Source organism: Procambarus clarkii, chromosome 29, assembly GCF_040958095.1.
Source record: "Procambarus clarkii isolate CNS0578487 chromosome 29, FALCON_Pclarkii_2.0, whole genome shotgun sequence".
NCBI classification, from domain to species: Eukaryota; Metazoa; Arthropoda; class Malacostraca; order Decapoda; family Cambaridae; genus Procambarus; species Procambarus clarkii.
Genome location: NC_091178.1, coordinates 41,823,269 through 41,840,425, shown reverse-complemented (window position 1 = coordinate 41,840,425; position 17,157 = coordinate 41,823,269). Strand labels below are relative to the sequence as shown.

General features: G+C 34.5%; 1 protein-coding gene across 1 annotated transcript in view; it reads right to left on the bottom strand.

Annotated features, from left to right (window-relative positions):
• The window catches only part of LOC138369729 (ABC transporter F family member 4-like), a 49,648-nt gene that overhangs the window by 14,769 nt on the left and 17,722 nt on the right, over positions 1-17,157 (bottom strand). Inside the window, exons 2-4 of the mRNA XM_069333168.1 lie at positions 15,040-15,230; positions 12,362-12,484; positions 5,554-5,691 (exon numbers count right to left, since the gene is read on the bottom strand). Of these exons, the coding sequence (XP_069189269.1) occupies positions 5,554-5,691; positions 12,362-12,484; positions 15,040-15,230 (452 nt within the window). The remainder of the gene's footprint in view (positions 1-5,553; positions 5,692-12,361; positions 12,485-15,039; positions 15,231-17,157) is intronic.

Below are 17,157 nucleotides of genomic sequence, written 5' to 3'. Positions count from 1 at the left end.
CTCGTTCCTGATTGGAAGCTTGTATCATCATCAGAAATATGGAAGGATCTTTGGCGTAGGACCTATATCCCGCGATAGGCACTATTTCCGGATCATGGGGATACTTGAAATTATGTTCACAGAACATGATGCTTCTTTGGTCAATGTTAGAGAAGATTTCCAAAAACCTATAGGAACAATAAAATTTTCCATCCTCCTCATTTGCGACTCGCAGTATAAATTGTAATTGGGATGCCGCAGGATATCCTTCTTGTGTAGATCCCATCCATATTTTTATAGCATAAACATTTACAATTTGGGGTTTAAATTCTATTTGATTTATAAATGGTTCTAAAATAATATCTGTACCATATGAACCATATTTGATGATATATTTCATTATTTGGGAATATGATGTAATCGAAGATGTAAAAGATTTCAAGGGAAATATGGATACCATGGTTTTAAAAGCTTTGTGCAACTGAATATTCCGAATGTTAGTAGGAGTGTGGTTACTAAATTTATATTTCTATTCATATAACTTTAGAGCTGTTAAATAAAATTAATATACACATATTAATAATATAAATTAGTATACAATGATATTCTTCAATTAGTCAATAATAGCATGAATCATGTGAAAAAAAAAATAAGGTAAAAATGTTTGCTGATCAACTGCCGTTTTAGCAAAGAAAGTGGGTCGGTCAGTAATTGGTCGATTAAAAATGACTTGACCCATTGTTTATGTTGAGATGGGGGGGGGGGGGGAAGGAAGGTGATGACATAGGGTGCTGTCAACTGATACATATCAGTGTCAGTTGGACTTGTCCGGTATGGAGGCAGCACCTGCAATTTCTTCTCCAGGATCGTTGAAGAAGAACAACCACCACTACCTTCATCATCAACTCCCCCTTTCCCTTAACTTGTGGGCTGCAGAAAGTTAATGAAATTCGGAGAGAAAGAGAGAGAGAGAGAGACGAAGAAGTTAGGCCAAAAAAAGTGAATTTAAAGGTTAGCATATTTATAATACATCTACTATTTAACAGTGGTGGTCCACTGGAACATCTGCGTAAACTAAGTGAATCCCGTCACCCCTACTATCATCATTTTTGTTTCCAGACGAAGATAAAAAAATTTGAAGTGGCTGCTGCCTCAACTTCAGTGCCTCTGCCGTCACTACTATCACCATCATAAACCCCTCTCCCCCCCACCTTCGTTTTATCCCCAAGACTGACACTACAAGATGAAGTAGTTGCCACATAGAACCCCACTTTCTCTTAATCAATCACCACCAACGCCTATTAAGGAACCCATATCAGTGAAAATCATTTAAACATATAAGGGAGGTGTGTAAGAAAATTGAACTACAGAGGGAACCAAAAAAAAACCTATATCCAGATTCAACCATTACTTTGGTTTGCGTACACCTACTGACTGTTCATAAATATATGTGGTGAAGAATTCAGTCAGAGAATCAACCAGGCTGAATATTTGAAGTCACTCAGCAACAAAAAAAGTCCATATGTGTGATGAAGACAGTTGTATTTTTTTATATTATGTTAAAGATGAAAGAAGACCAAGAGCATTCTCAATAAAATATTGAGATAACAAAAATTGCGGTTATTTAGTATTAAGTCGAAGGGTATAAAAAGGGGAACTAATCATTATCAAAAGTACAAGTTTTCAGCAACTATTGTCGCTAATTAGAAATTAAATTTTGGCCAGAAGTATATAAGTAATAAAAATTTAGAATTTCACTTAACTATTTCATTCATTTACCAAAAACGAATACATAATGACGACGTCAGTAAATGAAATGATCAACTTTATTTTATTCTTTAGAAAAAAGTATGATACTACAAAACTTAAAAATATTTTAGTAACCTTTTATTCAAATGATGAACTCCTAGCAACCAAAAAAATAGTGGCATCATGTAATAATGGTGATGAGTGGCCATATGAATTAGACGAATTTAATTATCCAGATATGATGGATTATCAATACAAAACGAAAGAGAAACACATTACTTATATTTTAAAAGGTCTTGATTACCTGGAAACCAAAGGTAGATTACCGAAACCTTCAATAGATTTGAGTAAATATCCCCAATATGAATTAACCACCCATATAACTGGTATTGAGGTGCTAACTAAATTGTCGAGGCTTCAAGATAATGTGGATCATTTACAACATGTTGCCTTGCGACTAACGGAAGAAGTACGTAACTCTGAAATACAGAAAATGATAACTGAACTGGTTAAATCTATCATCGGCCAGAGTCCAGTCAGTCACTTAAGTTCCCTATCTAATGTAAAGATTGATATGTGAATTAATTAATTGGGCATTATTATATTATTTAGATTCATCAATGTTTTTTTTAGCATTTGCTCCCATCCAATATCCCATTCTAGTAGTATCCAAAAAGGACTTCACAAATTGATTGACGCACATTGCCTGCAAACTATTTGGGTTGTAGGTGTTTTTACGTGGTGATGGTGGTGGTGGTGATGATAAACCTTTTGTATATAAAATAATCCATATTCTTTTGCCACTATTCGAGCAATTAATTCGCTCTTCGCCGAATTTAAATGATAAATGGGAACACATAAATTTACGTAGGGGGATGGGTCAGCTGGACTTCTCTTTGTGCAGTTTCTTTTACTAAAAACACTACATTTTCGCTGGGAATCGGCATATTGTCTTATAAGGCGGTGCTAATTAGAAATAAAATTTGGGCAAGAAGTGTATATAAGTAATAAAAATTTAGAATTTCACTTAACTATTCCATTCATTTACCAAAAACGAATACATAATGACGTCGTCAGTAAATGAAATGATCAACTATATTTTATTCTTTAGAAAAAAGTATGATACTGCAAAACTTAAAAATATTTTAGTGACCTTTTATTCAAATGATGATCTCAAAACCACCAAAAAAATAGTGAAATCATGTAATAATGATGACAAGTGGCCATATGAATTAGACGAATTTAATTATCCAGATATGATGGATTACAAGGATCAATACAAAACGAAAGACGAACACATTACTTGTATTTTTAAAGGCCTTGATTACCTGGAAACCAAAGGTAGATTACCGAAACCTTCAATCGAATTGGCTAAATATCCCCAATATGAATTAACCACCCATATAACTGGTATTTAGGTGCTAACTAAATTATCGAGGCTTCAAGATAGTGTGGATCATTTACAAGATGTTGCCTTGCGACTAACGGAAGAAGTACGTAACTCTGAAGTGGAGAAAATGATAACTGAACTGGTTAAATCTACCATCGGCCAGAGTCCAGTCAGTCACTTAAGTTCCCTTTCTAATGTAAAAATTGATATGTGAATTAATTGATTGGACATTATTACATTATTAAGATTCATCAATGTTTTTTCATTATTTAATCCCAACTTTAGATTTATTTATTATAAGAATAATAAACAAATATTTTCAATTCAGTAAAAAACTTTTTCATTGAATCTGTTCTTAAAAAAAAAAAGTTTAGTAGTTAGTTCATCAGCCACTGCTTTTTCCCAAGATCTAATCATTAGATTCCGTTGAACTTCGTTGATTAATTGGTGTTTAAATAAATGAGGAATATTAGGGTTGGTGTTGATTGCTCTACGTAAGCAGGCCACGTTCCAATATCCCATTCTATTAATATCCAAAAAGGAATTCACAAATTGATTGACGCACATTGCCTGCAAACTATTTGGGTTGTAGGTGTTTTTACATGGAGGTGGTGGTGATGATGATGATGATGATGATGATAAACCTTCGTCTTCTATAATAAAACGACAGATTTCTTCCTTTTCTCCCGTTTGAATGAGGTCCAGAAAGAGATGGGGATTTCGGGTTATGAAAAGTACGCCTTTTACCTTTTCTACATAAAATGATCCGTATTCTTTCGCCACTATTCGAGCAATTAATTCACTCTTCGCCGAATTTAAATGATAAATTCGGTCAAGGTTTCCTAGCCTAATACAACATATATCATCACACTTTTTATCACCATCACTGAAAACCCGAAAAATAGAATCTCTATTCCGCCAGTCATTACAATATTTGGGTACCCCCAAATGAGATCTAATTTCATAGTTGGGGTTCCTATAAATTATATCTTGACGAGGCTCGTTATAAAAAGATCCATCATGTAAACAATAGGGTCTATGTTGTTTCATCCTGCGATAAACGTAGTTAAGCCATTTTTTATTTTTCAACCATGCTTCGTAATCTCTCACATCTCGGGTTAATTCCCAACGTATATTTTTAAACATCATATACCTAAAATAATAATGCCGATTCAAATATTGTTTGAGGGACATAAGCCTTCTCACCGCAGCCTGATCAACTTTACAAAATGAAGATGGAATCGATATTCCATCTGCTATCATCATCTCTCTCAGAGCTTCTCGTTCCTGATTGGAAGCTTGTATCATCATTAGAAATATGGAAGGATCTTTGGCGTAGGACCTATATCCCGCGATAGGCACTATTAAGTAATCCGGATCATGGGGATACTTGAAATTATGTTCACAGAACATGATGCTTCTTTGGTCAATGTTAGCGAAGATTTCCAAAAACCTATAGGAATGATAAAATTTTCCATCCTCCTTATTTGCGACTCGCAGTATAAATTGTAATTGGGATGCCGCAGGATATCCTTCTTGAGTAGATCCCATCCATATTTTTATAGCATAAACATTTACAATTTGAGGTTTTAATGGTATTTGATTTATAAATGGTTCTAAAATAATATCTATACCATATGAACCATATTTGATGATATATTTAATTATTTGGGAATATGATGTAATCGAAGATGTACAAGATTTCAAGGGAAATATGGATACCATGGTTTTTAAAGCTTTGTGCAACTGAATATTCCGAATGTTAGTAGGAGTGTGGTTACTAAATTTATATTTCTATTCATATAACTTTAGAACTGTTAAATAAAATTAATATACACATATTAATAATATAAATTAGTATACAATGATATTCTTCAATTGGTCAATAATAGCATGAATCGTGTGAAAAAAAAATAAGGTAAAAAGAGAGAGAGAGAGACGAAGAAGTTAAGCCAAAAAAAGTGAATTTAAAGGTTAGCATATTTATAATATATCTACTATTTAACAGTGGTGGTCCACTGGAACATCTGCGTAAACTAAGTGAATCCCGTCACCCCTACTATCATTATTTTTGTTTCCAGACGAAGATAAAAAAATTTGAAGTGGCTGCTGCCTCAACTTCAGTGCCTCTGCCGTCACTACTATCACCATCATAAACCCCCCTCCCCCCCCACCTTCGTTTTATCCCCAAGACTGACACTACAAGATGAAGTAGTTGCCACATAGAACCCCACTTTCTCTTAATCAATCACCACCAACGCCTATTAAGGAACGTTTTTGGTAAATGAATGGAATAGTTAAGTGAAATTCGAAATTTTTATTACTTATATACTTCTGGCCAAAATTTAATTTCTAATTAGCGACGATAGTTGCTGAAAACTTGTACTTTTGATAATGATTAGTTCCCCTTATTTATACCCTTCGACTACTAATACCTTAGGATTGGTATTATCTAATTGTGTTTCTTCTTCTTCTTCTTCTTCTTCTTCTTCTTCTTCTTCTTCTTCTTCTTCTTCTTCTTCTTCTTCTTCTTCTTCTCCTTTGGCTGCACTGCTACAACATGTCTCTAGGAACTGATTAAATTCATATGTGGAAGTTGTATATTGTAAGGCCAGATTCGTCAAATAGGCCAGGTGTTTTTCTTTGAAAAATTGTTTTGATTGAATTACAGTGTTATACTACCAACCATATATTATACTACCATATACATGATAATATTGGTTTCCATTATTAATTTCTACCGGAAATTCAGTAGTTGTTTCATCTGCTACTGCTCTTTCCCAAGATCTAATCATTAGATTCCGTTGAACTTCGTTGATTATTTGGCATTTAAAAAAATGAGGAATATTAGGGTTGGTGTATATTGCTCTACGTAAGCAGGCCACGTTCCAATATCCCATTCTATTAATATCCAAAAAGGAATTCACAAATTGATTGACGCACATTGCCTGCAAACTATTTGGCTTGTAGGTGTTTTTACATGGAGGTGGTGGTGATGATGATGATGATGATGATGATGATGATGATGATGATGATAAACCTTCGTCTTCTATAATAAAACGACAGATTTCTTCCTTTTCTCCCGTTTGAATAAGGTCCATAAAGAGATGGGGATTTCGGGTTATGAAAAGTACGCCTTTTACCTTTTCTACATAAAATGATCCGTATTCTTTCGCCACTATTCGAGCAATTAATTCGCTCTTCGCCGAATTTAAATGATAAATTCGGTCAAGGTTTCCTAGTCTAATACAACATATATCATCACACTTTTTATCACCATCACTGAAAACCCGAAAAATAGAATCTCTATCCCGCCAGTCATTACAATATTTGGGTACCCCCAAATGAGATCTAATTTCATAGTTGGGGTCCCTATAAATTATATCTTGACGAGGCTCGTTATAAAAAGATCCATCATGTAAACAATACGGTCTATGTTGTTTCATCCTGCGATAAACGTAGTTAAGCCATTTTTTATTTTTCAACCATGCTTCGTAATCTCTCACATCTCGGGTTAATTCCCAACGTATATTTTTAAACATCATATACCTAAAATAATAATGCCGATTGAAATATTGTTTGAGGGACATAAGCCTTTTGAGCGCAGCCTGATCAACTTTACAAAATGACGATGGAATCGATATTCCGTCTGCTATCATCATCTCTCTCAGAGCTTCTCGTTCCTGATTGGAAGCTTGTATCATCATCAGAAATATGGAAGGATCTTTGGCGTAGGACCTATATCCCGCGATAGGCACTATTTCCGGATCATGGGGATACTTGAAATTATGTTCACAGAACATGATGCTTCTTTGGTCAATGTTAGAGAAGATTTCCAAAAACCTATAGGAACAATAAAATTTTCCATCCTCCTCATTTGCGACTCGCAGTATAAATTGTAATTGGGATGCCGCAGGATATCCTTCTTGTGTAGATCCCATCCATATTTTTATAGCATAAACATTTACAATTTGGGGTTTAAATTCTATTTGATTTATAAATGGTTCTAAAATAATATCTGTACCATATGAACCATATTTGATGATATATTTCATTATTTGGGAATATGATGTAATCGAAGATGTAAAAGATTTCAAGGGAAATATGGATACCATGGTTTTAAAAGCTTTGTGCAACTGAATATTCCGAATGTTAGTAGGAGTGTGGTTACTAAATTTATATTTCTATTCATATAACTTTAGAGCTGTTAAATAAAATTAATATACACATATTAATAATATAAATTAGTATACAATGATATTCTTCAATTAGTCAATAATAGCATGAATCATGTGAAAAAAAAAATAAGGTAAAAATGTTTGCTGATCAACTGCCGTTTTAGCAAAGAAAGTGGGTCGGTCAGTAATTGGTCGATTAAAAATGACTTGACCCATTGTTTATGTTGAGATGGGGGGGGGGGGGAAGGAAGGTGATGACATAGGGTGCTGTCAACTGATACATATCAGTGTCAGTTGGACTTGTCCGGTATGGAGGCAGCACCTGCAATTTCTTCTCCAGGATCGTTGAAGAAGAACAACCACCACTACCTTCATCATCAACTCCCCCTTTCCCTTAACTTGTGGGCTGCAGAAAGTTAATGAAATTCGGAGAGAAAGAGAGAGAGAGAGAGAGAGAGAGAGAGACGAAGAAGTTAGGCCAAAAAAAGTGAATTTAAAGGTTAGCATATTTATAATACATCTACTATTTAACAGTGGTGGTCCACTGGAACATCTGCGTAAACTAAGTGAATCCCGTCACCCCTACTATCATCATTTTTGTTTCCAGACGAAGATAAAAAAATTTGAAGTGGCTGCTGCCTCAACTTCAGTGCCTCTGCCGTCACTACTATCACCATCATAAACCCCTCTCCCCCCCACCTTCGTTTTATCCCCAAGACTGACACTACAAGATGAAGTAGTTGCCACATAGAACCCCACTTTCTCTTAATCAATCACCACCAACGCCTATTAAGGAACCCATATCAGTGAAAATCATTTAAACATATAAGGGAGGTGTGTAAGAAAATTGAACTACAGAGGGAACCAAAAAAAAACCTATATCCAGATTCAACCATTACTTTGGTTTGCGTACACCTACTGACTGTTCATAAATATATGTGGTGAAGAATTCAGTCAGAGAATCAACCAGGCTGAATATTTGAAGTCACTCAGCAACAAAAAAAGTCCATATGTGTGATGAAGACAGTTGTATTTTTTTATATTATGTTAAAGATGAAAGAAGACCAAGAGCATTCTCAATAAAATATTGAGATAACAAAAATTGCGGTTATTTAGTATTAAGTCGAAGGGTATAAAAAGGGGAACTAATCATTATCAAAAGTACAAGTTTTCAGCAACTATTGTCGCTAATTAGAAATTAAATTTTGGCCAGAAGTATATAAGTAATAAAAATTTAGAATTTCACTTAACTATTTCATTCATTTACCAAAAACGAATACATAATGACGACGTCAGTAAATGAAATGATCAACTTTATTTTATTCTTTAGAAAAAAGTATGATACTACAAAACTTAAAAATATTTTAGTAACCTTTTATTCAAATGATGAACTCCTAGCAACCAAAAAAATAGTGGCATCATGTAATAATGGTGATGAGTGGCCATATGAATTAGACGAATTTAATTATCCAGATATGATGGATTATCAATACAAAACGAAAGAGAAACACATTACTTATATTTTAAAAGGTCTTGATTACCTGGAAACCAAAGGTAGATTACCGAAACCTTCAATAGATTTGAGTAAATATCCCCAATATGAATTAACCACCCATATAACTGGTATTGAGGTGCTAACTAAATTGTCGAGGCTTCAAGATAATGTGGATCATTTACAACATGTTGCCTTGCGACTAACGGAAGAAGTACGTAACTCTGAAATACAGAAAATGATAACTGAACTGGTTAAATCTATCATCGGCCAGAGTCCAGTCAGTCACTTAAGTTCCCTATCTAATGTAAAGATTGATATGTGAATTAATTAATTGGGCATTATTACATTATTTAGATTCATCAATGTTTTTTTTAGCATTTGCTCCCATCCAATATCCCATTCTAGTAGTATCCAAAAAGGACTTCACAAATTGATTGACGCACATTGCCTGCAAACTATTTGGGTTGTAGGTGTTTTTACGTGGTGATGGTGGTGGTGGTGGTGATGATAAACCTTTTGTATATAAAATAATCCATATTCTTTTGCCACTATTCGAGCAATTAATTCGCTCTTCGCCGAATTTAAATGATAAATGGGAACACATAAATTTACGTAGGGGGATGGGTCAGCTGGACTTCTCTTTGTGCAGTTTCTTTTACTAAAAACACTACATTTTCGCTGGGAATCGGCATATTGTCTTATAAGGCGGTGCTAATTAGAAATAAAATTTGGGCAAGAAGTGTATATAAGTAATAAAAATTTAGAATTTCACTTAACTATTCCATTCATTTACCAAAAACGAATACATAATGACGTCGTCAGTAAATGAAATGATCAACTATATTTTATTCTTTAGAAAAAAGTATGATACTGCAAAACTTAAAAATATTTTAGTGACCTTTTATTCAAATGATGATCTCAAAACCACCAAAAAAATAGTGAAATCATGTAATAATGATGACAAGTGGCCATATGAATTAGACGAATTTAATTATCCAGATATGATGGATTACAAGGATCAATACAAAACGAAAGACGAACACATTACTTGTATTTTTAAAGGCCTTGATTACCTGGAAACCAAAGGTAGATTACCGAAACCTTCAATCGAATTGGCTAAATATCCCCAATATGAATTAACCACCCATATAACTGGTATTGAGGTGCTAACTAAATTATCGAGGCTTCAAGATAGTGTGGATCATTTACAAGATGTTGCCTTGCGATTAACGGAAGAAGTACGTAACTCTGAAGTGGAGAAAATGATAACTGAACTGGTTAAATCTACCATCGGCCAGAGTCCAGTCAGTCACTTAAGTTCCCTTTCTAATGTAAAAATTGATATGTGAATTAATTGATTGGACATTATTACATTATTAAGATTCATCAATGTTTTTTCATTATTTAATCCCAACTTTAGATTTATTTATTATAAGAATAATAAACAAATATTTTCAATTCAGTAAAAAACTTTTTCATTGAATCTGTTCTTAAAAAAAAAAAGTTTAGTAGTTAGTTCATCAGCCACTGCTTTTTCCCAAGATCTAATCATTAGATTCCGTTGAACTTCGTTGATTAATTGGTGTTTAAATAAATGAGGAATATTAGGGTTGGTGTTGATTGCTCTACGTAAGCAGGCCACGTTCCAATATCCCATTCTATTAATATCCAAAAAGGAATTCACAAATTGATTGACGCACATTGCCTGCAAACTATTTGGGTTGTAGGTGTTTTTACATGGAGGTGGTGGTGATGATGATGATGATGATGATGATAAACCTTCGTCTTCTATAATAAAACGACAGATTTCTTCCTTTTCTCCCGTTTGAATGAGGTCCAGAAAGAGATGGGGATTTCGGGTTATGAAAAGTACGCCTTTTACCTTTTCTACATAAAATGATCCGTATTCTTTCGCCACTATTCGAGCAATTAATTCACTCTTCGCCGAATTTAAATGATAAATTCGGTCAAGGTTTCCTAGCCTAATACAACATATATCATCACACTTTTTATCACCATCACTGAAAACCCGAAAAATAGAATCTCTATTCCGCCAGTCATTACAATATTTGGGTACCCCCAAATGAGATCTAATTTCATAGTTGGGGTTCCTATAAATTATATCTTGACGAGGCTCGTTATAAAAAGATCCATCATGTAAACAATAGGGTCTATGTTGTTTCATCCTGCGATAAACGTAGTTAAGCCATTTTTTATTTTTCAACCATGCTTCGTAATCTCTCACATCTCGGGTTAATTCCCAACGTATATTTTTAAACATCATATACCTAAAATAATAATGCCGATTCAAATATTGTTTGAGGGACATAAGCCTTCTCACCGCAGCCTGATCAACTTTACAAAATGAAGATGGAATCGATATTCCATCTGCTATCATCATCTCTCTCAGAGCTTCTCGTTCCTGATTGGAAGCTTGTATCATCATTAGAAATATGGAAGGATCTTTGGCGTAGGACCTATATCCCGCGATAGGCACTATTAAGTAATCCGGATCATGGGGATACTTGAAATTATGTTCACAGAACATGATGCTTCTTTGGTCAATGTTAGCGAAGATTTCCAAAAACCTATAGGAATGATAAAATTTTCCATCCTCCTTATTTGCGACTCGCAGTATAAATTGTAATTGGGATGCCGCAGGGTATCCTTCTTGAGTAGATCCCATCCATATTTTTATAGCATAAACATTTACAATTTGAGGTTTTAATGGTATTTGATTTATAAATGGTTCTAAAATAATATCTATACCATATGAACCATATTTGATGATATATTTAATCATTTGGGAATATGATGTAATCGAAGATGTACAAGATTTCAAGGGAAATATGGATACCATGGTTTTTAAAGCTTTGTGCAACTGAATATTCCGAATGTTAGTAGGAGTGTGGTTACTAAATTTATATTTCTATTCATATAACTTTAGAACTGTTAAATAAAATTAATATACACATATTAATAATATAAATTAGTATACAATGATATTCTTCAATTGGTCAATAATAGCATGAATCGTGTGAAAAAAAAATAAGGTAAAAAGAGAGAGAGAGAGGCGAAGAAGTTAAGCCAAAAAAAGTGAATTTAAAGGTTAGCATATTTATAATATATCTACTATTTAACAGTGGTGGTCCACTGGAACATCTGCGTAAACTAAGTGAATCCCGTCACCCCTACTATCATTATTTTTGTTTCCAGACGAAGATAAAAAAATTTGAAGTGGCTGCTGCCTCAACTTCAGTGCCTCTGCCGTCACTACTATCACCATCATAAACCCCCCTCCCCCCCCACCTTCGTTTTATCCCCAAGACTGACACTACAAGATGAAGTAGTTGCCACATAGAACCCCACTTTCTCTTAATCAATCACCACCAACGCCTATTAAGGAACGTTTTTGGTAAATGAATGGAATAGTTAAGTGAAATTCGAAATTTTTATTACTTATATACTTCTGGCCAAAATTTAATTTCTAATTAGCGACGATAGTTGCTGAAAACTTGTACTTTTGATAATGATTAGTTCCCCTTATTTATACCCTTCGACTACTAATACCTTAGGATTGGGATTATCTAATTGTGTTTCTTCTTCTTCTTCTTCTTCTTCTTCTTCTTCTTCTTCTTCTTCTTCTTCTTCTTCTTCTCCTTTGGCTGCACTGCTACAACATGTCTCTAGGAACTGATTAAATTCATATGTGGAAGTTGTATATTGTAAGGCCAGATTCGTCAAATAGGCCAGGTGTTTTTCTTTGAAAAATTGTTTTGATTGAATTACAGTGTTATACTACCAACCATATATTATACTACCATATACATGATAATATTGGTTTCCATTATTAATTTCTACCGGAAATTCAGTAGTTGTTTCATCTGCTACTGCTCTTTCCCAAGATCTAATCATTAGATTCCGTTGAACTTCGTTGATTATTTGGCATTTAAAAAAATGAGGAATATTAGGGTTGGTGTATATTGCTCTACGTAAGCAGGCCACGTTCCAATATCCCATTCTATTAATATCCAAAAAGGAATTCACAAATTGATTGACGCACATTGCCTGCAAACTATTTGGCTTGTAGGTGTTTTTACATGGAGGTGGTGGTGATGATGATGATGATGATGATGATGATGATGATAAACCTTCGTCTTCTATAATAAAACGACAGATTTCTTCCTTTTCTCCCGTTTGAATGAGGTCCATAAAGAGATGGGGATTTCGGGTTATGAAAAGTACGCCTTTTACCTTTTCTACATAAAATGATCCGTATTCTTTCGCCACTATTCGAGCAATTAATTCGCTCTTCGCCGAATTTAAATGATAAATTCGGTCAAGGTTTCCTAGTCTAATACAACATATATCATCACACTTTTTATCACCATCACTGAAAACCCGAAAAATAGAATCTCTATCCCGCCAGTCATTACAATATTTGGGTACCCCCAAATGAGATCTAATTTCATAGTTGGGGTCCCTATAAATTATATCTTGATGAGGCTCGTTATAAAAAGATCCATCATGTAAACAATACGGTCTATGTTGTTTCATCCTGCGATAAACGTAGTTAAGCCATTTTTTATTTTTCAGCCATGCTTCGTAATCTCTCACATCTCGGGTTAATTCCCAACGTATATTTTTAAACATCATATACCTAAAATAATAATGCCGATTGAAATATTGTTTGAGGGACATAAGCCTTTTGAGCGCAGCCTGATCAACTTTACAAAATGACGATGGAATCGATATTCCGTCTGCTATCATCATCTCTCTCAGAGCTTCTCGTTCCTGATTGGAAGCTTGTATCATCATCAGAAATATGGAAGGATCTTTGGCGTAGGACCTATATCCCGCGATAGGCACTATTTCCGGATCATGGGGATACTTGAAATTATGTTCACAGAACATGATGCTTCTTTGGTCAATGTTAGAGAAGATTTCCAAAAACCTATAGGAACAATAAAATTTTCCATCCTCCTCATTTGCGACTCGCAGTATAAATTGTAATTGGGATGCCGCAGGATATCCTTCTTGTGTAGATCCCATCCATATTTTTATAGCATAAACATTTACAATTTGGGGTTTAAATTCTATTTGATTTATAAATGGTTCTAAAATAATATCTGTACCATATGAACCATATTTGATGATATATTTCATTATTTGGGAATATGATGTAATCGAAGATGTAAAAGATTTCAAGGGAAATATGGATACCATGGTTTTAAAAGCTTTGTGCAACTGAATATTCCGAATGTTAGTAGGAGTGTGGTTACTAAATTTATATTTCTATTCATATAACTTTAGAGCTGTTAAATAAAATTAATATACACATATTAATAATATAAATTAGTATACAATGATATTCTTCAATTAGTCAATAATAGCATGAATCATGTGAAAAAAAAAATAAGGTAAAAATGTTTGCTGATCAACTGCCGTTTTAGCAAAGAAAGTGGGTCGGTCAGTAATTGGTCGATTAAAAATGACTTGACCCATTGTTTATGTTGAGATGGGGGGGGGGGAAGGAAGGTGATGACATAGGGTGCTGTCAACTGATACATATCAGTGTCAGTTGGACTTGTCCGGTATGGAGGCAGCACCTGCAATTTCTTCTCCAGGATCGTTGAAGAAGAACAACCACCACTACCTTCATCATCAACTCCCCCTTTCCCTTAACTTGTGGGCTGCAGAAAGTTAATAAAATTCGGAGAGAAAGAGAGAGAGAGAGAGAGAGAGAGAGAGACGAAGAAGTTAGGCCAAAAAAAGTGAATTTAAAGGTTAGCATATTTATAATACATCTACTATTTAACAGTGGTGGTCCACTGGAACATCTGCGTAAACTAAGTGAATCCCGTCACCCCTACTATCATCATTTTTGTTTCCAGACGAAGATAAAAAAATTTGAAGTGGCTGCTGCCTCAACTTCAGTGCCTCTGCCGTCACTACTATCACCATCATAAACCCCCCTCCCCCCCCACCTTCGTTTTATCCCCAAGACTGACACTACAAGATGAAGTAGTTGCCACATAGAACCCCACTTTCTCTTAATCAATCACCACCAACGCCTATTAAGGAACGTTTTTGGTAAATGAATGGAATAGTTAAGTGAAATTCGAAATTTTTATTACTTATATACTTCTGGCCAAAATTTAATTTCTAATTAGCGACGATAGTTGCTGAAAACTTGTACTTTTGATAATGATTAGTTCCCCTTATTTATACCCTTCGACTACTAATACCTTAGGATTGGGATTATCTAATTGTGTTTCTTCTTCTTCTTCTTCTTCTTCTTCTTCTTCTTCTTCTTCTTCTTCTTCTTCTTCTTCTCCTTTGGCTGCACTGCTACAACATGTCTCTAGGAACTGATTAAATTCATATGTGGAAGTTGTATATTGTAAGGCCAGATTCGTCAAATAGGCCAGGTGTTTTTCTTTGAAAAATTGTTTTGATTGAATTACAGTGTTATACTACCAACCATATATTATACTACCATATACATGATAATATTGGTTTCCATTATTAATTTCTACCGGAAATTCAGTAGTTGTTTCATCTGCTACTGCTCTTTCCCAAGATCTAATCATTAGATTCCGTTGAACTTCGTTGATTATTTGGCATTTAAAAAAATGAGGAATATTAGGGTTGGTGTATATTGCTCTACGTAAGCAGGCCACGTTCCAATATCCCATTCTATTAATATCCAAAAAGGAATTCACAAATTGATTGACGCACATTGCCTGCAAACTATTTGGCTTGTAGGTGTTTTTACATGGAGGTGGTGGTGATGATGATGATGATGATGATGATGATGATGATAAACCTTCGTCTTCTATAATAAAACGACAGATTTCTTCCTTTTCTCCCGTTTGAATGAGGTCCATAAAGAGATGGGGATTTCGGGTTATGAAAAGTACGCCTTTTACCTTTTCTACATAAAATGATCCGTATTCTTTCGCCACTATTCGAGCAATTAATTCGCTCTTCGCCGAATTTAAATGATAAATTCGGTCAAGGTTTCCTAGTCTAATACAACATATATCATCACACTTTTTATCACCATCACTGAAAACCCGAAAAATAGAATCTCTATCCCGCCAGTCATTACAATATTTGGGTACCCCCAAATGAGATCTAATTTCATAGTTGGGGTCCCTATAAATTATATCTTGATGAGGCTCGTTATAAAAAGATCCATCATGTAAACAATACGGTCTATGTTGTTTCATCCTGCGATAAACGTAGTTAAGCCATTTTTTATTTTTCAGCCATGCTTCGTAATCTCTCACATCTCGGGTTAATTCCCAACGTATATTTTTAAACATCATATACCTAAAATAATAATGCCGATTGAAATATTGTTTGAGGGACATAAGCCTTTTGAGCGCAGCCTGATCAACTTTACAAAATGACGATGGAATCGATATTCCGTCTGCTATCATCATCTCTCTCAGAGCTTCTCGTTCCTGATTGGAAGCTTGTATCATCATCAGAAATATGGAAGGATCTTTGGCGTAGGACCTATATCCCGCGATAGGCACTATTTCCGGATCATGGGGATACTTGAAATTATGTTCACAGAACATGATGCTTCTTTGGTCAATGTTAGAGAAGATTTCCAAAAACCTATAGGAACAATAAAATTTTCCATCCTCCTCATTTGCGACTCGCAGTATAAATTGTAATTGGGATGCCGCAGGATATCCTTCTTGTGTAGATCCCATCCATATTTTTATAGCATAAACATTTACAATTTGGGGTTTAAATTCTATTTGATTTATAAATGGTTCTAAAATAATATCTGTACCATATGAACCATATTTGATTATATATTTCATTATTTGGGAATATGATGTAATCGAAGATGTAAAAGATTTCAAGGGAAATATGGATACCATGGTTTTAAAAGCTTTGTGCAACTGAATATTCCGAATGTTAGTAGGAGTGTGGTTACTAAATTTATATTTCTATTCATATAACTTTAGAGCTGTTAAATAAAATTAATATACACATATTAATAATATAAATTAGTATACAATGATATTCTTCAATTAGTCAATAATAGCATGAATCATGTGAAAAAAAAAATAAGGTAAAAATGTTTGCTGATCAACTGCCGCTTTAGCAAAGAAAGTGGGTCGGTCAGTAATTGGTCGATTAAAAATGACTTGACCCATTGTTTATGTTGAGATGGGGGGGGGGGGAAGGAAGGTGATGACATAGGGTGCTGTCAACTGATACATATCAGTGTCAGTTGGACTTGTCCGGTATGGAGGCAGCACCTGCAATTTCTTCTCCAGGATCGTTGAAGAAGAACAACCACCACTACCTTCATCATCAACTCCCCCTTTCCCTTAACT